This window comes from Equus quagga, chromosome 15 (assembly GCF_021613505.1).
Source record: "Equus quagga isolate Etosha38 chromosome 15, UCLA_HA_Equagga_1.0, whole genome shotgun sequence".
Taxonomy (NCBI): Eukaryota; Metazoa; Chordata; class Mammalia; order Perissodactyla; family Equidae; genus Equus; species Equus quagga.
In genome coordinates, this window is record NC_060281.1 from 37,427,611 (window position 1) to 37,434,636 (window position 7,026).

The 7,026-nt window shown below is 36.3% G+C and overlaps 1 protein-coding gene across 1 annotated transcript; it reads right to left on the bottom strand.

Moving 5' to 3' along the window:
- Positions 1-2,872: 2,872 nt before the first annotated feature.
- LOC124226313 (putative olfactory receptor 2W6) lies at positions 2,873-3,799 on the bottom strand. The gene has a single exon (XM_046639412.1). It carries the CDS (start codon positions 3,797-3,799, stop codon positions 2,873-2,875), a length of 927 nt encoding a protein of 308 aa, XP_046495368.1.
- Between the last annotated feature and the right edge of the window lie 3,227 nt (positions 3,800-7,026).

Consider the following 7,026-nt stretch of genomic DNA (forward strand, 5'->3'; position numbering starts at 1 on the left):
ACAAACTTCTGAGTCCAACAGAAGAATTTCTTTGGTACCACAACAGAGACAGGGTAGATAGTTTGTTGTGAAAAATCCTGAGCATAACTTCAGGGAGTACACCAGGAATAAAATGGAGATCATATAGGATCAACAATCAACATGTAATTTATTTTATGATAGATGTATGGCACTCATTTCATATTCACGTTTCTTCTGTTATACCTCTATAAATTATTTTAGCTGGATGTTAGGCCTCTCATAGCACAATAAACATTTCGTTTTTGATTCTCAGTCTTAAGAATACTCCCAATAAACTTTCAAGACAGATATTCTGTAAAATACAGATATTCTGTAAAATACAGAATATGCAAAATAAATGTGCCTTTCTAATTATTAAATTCTGTTCATAATTTCCTAAACATATATAAAAGAAAAAGAAGCATAGAAGTAGAGGCTATTCTGGAAATCACCGGATCTGTAACACATGTTATGAAAGGTTATATCATCACAGAAGTAGAATTCTGGGTGTTACCTGACTTAAATCTCAAGTGCCTTGAGAAATGGTATATGCAACTCTGCACCAGAGACAAAAAGAATTTTCTTCTACCTCCACGTCACAATACATTCATTAAAAGTAGTTTCTGTTTTGAGTGTAAAATTCAGTGCTGTATGAATATGGTCATTCCCACTGCCCTTCACAAAGGCTCTCCTCTAACTTTCCAGCACATCTATGATTTGCAAACATACATTATTCCGCTCGTATCTACAGAAGACTTTTTTGAAAATATTTTCACTGGTTTTAATGATTGATTAGCCATGAGAAATGGGTAACAAATAAAGAATAATTAAATAGGGACTTTGAGGGCATTGTATGCAAGAAAATCATTTTAATATGGAGGGGAGAAATATCCTTCTTATGTCAATTTGTAGAGGTTTAAAATTCTGAACTGTTGTTACCATCAGTTACCATCACACCATGGATGGTGAAATTCACAGTAATTCCCCTGGAGCTTATGATTCAAATTTAGGGAAAAAAAAGTTTTGTTCCCAAAAAGTTGGGGATGATTTTTTTTTTGAGGCAGATTAGCCCTGAGCTAACATTCGCAACCAATCCTCCTCTTTTTGCTGAGGAAGACTGGCCCTGACCTAACATCTGTTTTTATCTTCCTCTAATTTTTTTTTATATGTGGGACACCTGCCACAGCACGGCTTGATAAGCAGTGTGTAGGTCCGCACCTGGGATCTGTACCCCGGGCCTCTGAAGCGAAACGTTGTAACTTAACCACTAAGCCACCGGCCAGCCCCTGGGGATTTTTAATACCCATTGAGATTTCAAGATTCCTCAATGACTTTTTTTCTTTCTCATCATAGAGTTTATGCTGAGTTGATAAAAAAAGTATAAAACATTTGACAGCAAATTTCAACTCAGTCAGTATATTGTGATAGATTCACTTGTAATCTTAAAGAACAAAGACAGAATTAGACATTGCATCTATTAAAATGAAGTAATAATTTCCAGATGTAATTAAGCAGTTAAAATTAATAATCATCCCAAGCTATTATTGACCACTTACGCTCTGCATGGCATTTTAATAACAACTTAATATTTGGACTGGTGCTAAAAAGGATTAAAATAATAAACAGCCCTACTATCAAAGAACTTACAGTCTAACAGGAAACATATGAAATATATAAATATAATAATAATATTAAGCAGAAAAACTGTCATTTCAGCATATAAAAATGTGGTAGGTTAAAAGGAGTGACAGAGCATTTTTCAATCAAAGGGTCCCAGATAATTTAAAAAAATATGTTGTGTTTGAGCTGACCACTGAACCATGGGAAAGATTTGGACACAGGGCAATGTGGGAAGGGGTGATGTCATGATATTTATAGATAAAGAAAAAAGAGTGAACTTCTATATGGTGACAATTCTCTTAGAGGGTCTATGGTATACCCAGCATTCTTGAAAGATTGTACAAGTAGTAAAGAAAACGAGACTGAGGCTGATTATTAGGTGACCTGTACATGCACTAAACACTCTGTAGCAAAGACACTGTTCAGTGGATAAAGGCAAAGGTTCAGACTTACACACACCACTTTTGAATCCCACTTATCTACTGTGTGACCCAGGTTAATTTACATAGGATCTATAAACCGTAGTTTTGCCATTTAAAAAATCAGTTTGAAAATACCTACTTCCTTTTATTAAGAAGCTTGAGACTACAAACTGAGTTTTATAACATAAATAAGATGTATAGTTTAGTTTGTAGGCAAAAAATTATGCTTCAATGGAAAATTATGCATTGTCTAGATTCTAGAGGACATCCCTTCAAGTTATCTGATTCTGATTCTGTGGCAAGTATTTTACCACATTGTAAATTATAGATAACTGATAGCAATGCAAAATAATTCCTGACTGTGACACGCAAATCCAGTCCTGTCGGGTAGAAGTTGAATTGGCTTCCCTGCGCCACCGTAGAAGAAGCAACTTTACCTTCATTTACACATTCGTCTCCATATTCCTTCACTTCTCATAAATTTGTGCTTTTTGTCTGGTTATTACATTTTCTTGGTTTCTTCATTAATTGAGTTGAATAAAATCTTTAACACATGTTTATCTTATATCTATATGAGAGTTATTTCGCCTTTCTTCCGGGATTTAATTCTTTTTACTACAGATTATTTTGCAAAGGTATATCTATTTTATGTGTAGCTGTGGTTGATTCCTATTGACTCGGGATACACTTCAGTGTATTTATCCATGTGTTTAAAAATCTAAGAGAGTTTGACACATTGGCTAAATTTATTATAAGAGCAAAATAAATGATAGTGTTTGAAAAAAGTATTTTGCCTAGGACTTCATAACTTAGCATCTCTCTCTTGTTCATTATTGTCTCCCCAAAACCTTCTTCAGTGCCCCTTTCACTTCCTTATTCCTTAAGGTATAGATGAGTGGATTCAACATAGGAGTTACCAGGTTGTAGAAGAGGGTGAGAAACTTGCCTTGGTCTTGGGAAGAGCTGTTTCCCGGCTGCATATACATATAGATGATGCTCCCATAGAACAAGGAGACCACAGTGAGGTGGGAGCTACAGGTATTAAAGGCCTTCTGTCGCCCAGCAGCCGACTTGATCCTCAGCACTGCTGCAGCAATGTAGCCGTAGGAGACAAGAATAAGAGTGAGGGGCAGTAGGACAATGAGAATGGCGAAGGTAAAGGCCAGCATTTCCACTGGGCGAGCATCCACACAAGCCATCTTGATCAGTGCTGGCATTTCACAGAGGAAATGGTTAACTCGTCTCCGGTCACATCTGGAGAGAGTCATTGTTAGTGGGGACATGACAATGGCATTGACCAAGCCACTCCCCCAGGCCACAGCCACTAGTTGTAAACACAGCTGGGGGTGCATAATGACCAGATAGTGCAAGGGTTTGCAGACTGCAACATAGCGGTCATAAGCCATGACAGCCAGCAGGATGCACTCAATTCCCCCAACAGAAAGGAAAGAGAAAAGTTGGACAACACAGCCAGCATAGCTGATAGTCTTATCAGGACCCCAGAGGTTTACCAGCATCTGTGGGATACAACTAGTACTGAAGCAGAGATCTAGAAAGGAAAGGTTTGCCAGAAAGAAGTACATTGGGGTATGAAGTCGAGGGTCTAATACACACAAAAGGATTATGGTTGAATTTCCCAACACAGCCACTGAATACAGAATAAAATTTACTATGAAGAGCACCATCTCCAGCTTGGGACGATCAGAGAAGCCCACTAAGATAAAAGCATACTCTGAGCTGTCATTGGCTTTTTCCATGGCCTTCCTTTCACATCATCTGTATATCAGACAAGAATAAAATGAAGAATATTTAATATATATTTTCTGAAAACCATTGAATATCAGGATTTATAAGGAACATATAAGCTATGAAGGCTAGCAACCCATCCACCATTAAAATAGCTTCTCCCTAGCCATCCAAGCTGTTCCTCATTTGTTCAAACACATAAGGCAAATTATTTCATTGTTGGAAAATTCTGACTTATAATCATCATTCTTTTATTAAGTAGAAATTTTTTCCCTTATTTATAAGACAATTATAATTTTATTGAAATATACATCATATCTAATCTCTCTTCATATGACAGCCATTAAAATATTTTAAGACAATTACTACATCTAAACTAAATTTTCTTTAGGCCAAGACGTTCAATTTCCTTCAACTATTCTTCATATGACAAGATTATCAAGTGTATTATCACCCTAGCAGCTGTCTCCACATAATCTCAATTTGACAATGACCTTCCGGAAATGTGATAACCAGGGCTAAGCTCAGTATTCAAGATATGATTTGAAAAACACAGGGACTATTACAATCTTATTAATGTGGTATAAGTATCCATTTACTTCATAGCATCCAGGTCATCATTTTATTATTTGGGTTATAATTGTCCCTACTAAATATCCCAGTTCTTATTCCCATAAAATGCTGTCAACTCAGATCTCTATCATTCATTTCTTTGAAAGAAATAGAATCCTGCAGCCTAGATTGCCAGGGTCAGGGAGGATTTTTCTGTCCAGACATAAAACAGCAACTTTGGATGTATTTGTCTTGTGGTAGTCTTTTATAAACATCAAAACAACATGATTAGCTTGCAGAAGAGAAGTGCATGGCAATAGGGATGACGGAGAGAGAAGGAAGGAGAATGTGGTAAATAAAGAATTTTTAAAAGTAAATTAAAAAAAGATTGACCCTAATTTGGCTAAGAAGAATAAATAAAGCTGGATTCATAAAAGACAGGTTCCTAATTGGAATAGAGGATACTAGGATAATAATGAAACATCAGAGATGGAGAGACAAGTGTGAAAACAGCAGAATAGCAAGTACAGATGGAAACATGACAAACCTTTAGTCATGTTGATTCTTTGACAGCTTAAGCATAAATAAAAAGACTAAAATTATTAAATAGATATTTTAAAATATTTAGACTGCTGTATGATTTAGAGAATCAAGGGGTGCTTCAATTAGTGATAGTATATTCAACTAGTAAGCTGGGAAAAAATAAAGACAGAGCAGAGCATAAATTATTGTCACAAATATTTTGATTTTCAAATAAAAAATGTGTCTTTGGTGAAAACTTCTCAACTTCAAAGTTCCTATAGTAAATTTATTTTCCACAGCCAAATGCAGTATACCAAAGTAAAAGAAAGAAAATTTTCCTGATTTTCACTGGTCATATAAGCTTACCTGGTTTCAACTTTCCCAAGGGACCTAGGGAGAACACATATTAATGCTTTTTCCTCTGATTGAGATTTATTATGTGGGATATTGTGGAAGATTGTGAGGGTAATATAGGTAGAAAACAACACTAAGGTGATATGAGACCAATGCATCAGAAAGTATACAGAAGTGGTTACAATGATCTCAGCTTGTCCAGAAACAGAACGACAGTAAAGCCCTGAACTGTCTCCCGTGCATTAGACTCTAGTTTCTTCCTGAATGTAAAAGAGTTGTTAAAGCCATGTGATTCCTTTTTCTTATAATTTGACTGAAGTGACAGAGTAACGGTATATCACCACCGCAGAGAAAAGGTAAAATGGAGTAATTGCCATAGGGCAGTTAAATTATGAAGAAAAGAAGCAATTGTAATAGAAAACATCATTAGCATTCGTCCTCTGTCTACTTGCCATTTAGGCCAAACATCCAGCCTTCAGGAGGCTTTCAGGAGCTGTCAACCAAAGACCCAAAGCAAAGACTTCCTGCTGACCCCAGAAGATAACCTATGCACATTTGGAAGCTCTTATAGATCTAGATAGAAAAAAACAGAGAACTAATTTCTTAGCATTGAAGATGGTGCCTGGATGTTGACATACATGCTTTCTTGTTAAGATCACGGGGACTGCACACTCCTTTGGGTAATTAGCTGGGCTGCAGAAGAGAACAGAGGAGTATAGCCTTAGGGGAAATCTTGGAATAACATCGGATGATTGGGAATCAAAACTCTTAGGTTCTTTTCTTGGTTTCTGTCTGGGGCCACAGTTGTCCATAGCCTCAGAATTTGACCTTTCCTTCCTATGATCATATTCCTGGTGTTTGGTGGAAAGATCAAGTTTGGTAACGTAGTACAAATATGAACCGCTTTTGAACACCGCTTTATCCTTGAACCGAAATGAGATTTAGTCCGTTTTCTGAGGAAAGAAGAATTTTAAAGTCTAAATTTCTTTATATTGTAGTATAATTTTCAAAAGGATAATGAAAAATATTTCTCTTTGTGACTTCATTTGTAAATATTTTTTTAAAGATTAGCACCTGAGTTAACAACTGTTGCCAATCTTTTTTTTTGCTTTTTGCTTTTTTCTCCCCAAATTCCCTGCCTACCTAGTTGTATATTTTTTTAGTTGTGGGTCCTTCTAGTTGTGGCATGTGGGATGCTGCCTCAATATGGCGTGACGAGCGGTGCCATGTCTGTGTCCAGGATCAGAACTGGTGAAAACCTGGGCTGCCAAAGCGGAGCATGCGAACTTAACCACTCGGCCACATTTGTAACTTTTATTTTCACTTTGATTGGTAAAGTTACTGGAATGTAGTAAATATAAAATGAATATGTGGAATTTGATTGGTTGATGTTCTTTAAATTATATTCAAACATAAAGCATAAATCACACAGATTACTCTTTGGAGAAGGTAAAATTGCCCTCCAAGAACCTCCAAAATGAGAACATCATCTCTGCGACCAGTGAAATTAAGGACTAGAGAGATTCCAACACGAGTGCTATGTACCCTAAGAATAAACATCAATCATACTCACTGATGCGACACACTAAAGCTTACATGTTTTCCCCAACTGATGTTATTTGAAACTCATGACTGACCCTACAAAAACTCATTTCACAAGCAAAACATATATATAAGTTACCTGGGTTTTAAATTGTATCATCTTATAGTTATAAAAATAAGAATAGAGTAAAAATGAATGTAGCCATCAGGTATTATGGCTAATGAAAAAACTGGAATGGCCCAATAAGTTCCCAGGTAAAGCCTGCTG

Bases quoted from the DNA above. Each gene is read 5' to 3' on its own strand.
- LOC124226313 (XM_046639412.1), bottom strand. From the start codon at position 3,799: ATGGAAAAAGCCAATGACAGCTCAGAGTATGCTTTTATCTTAGTGGGC.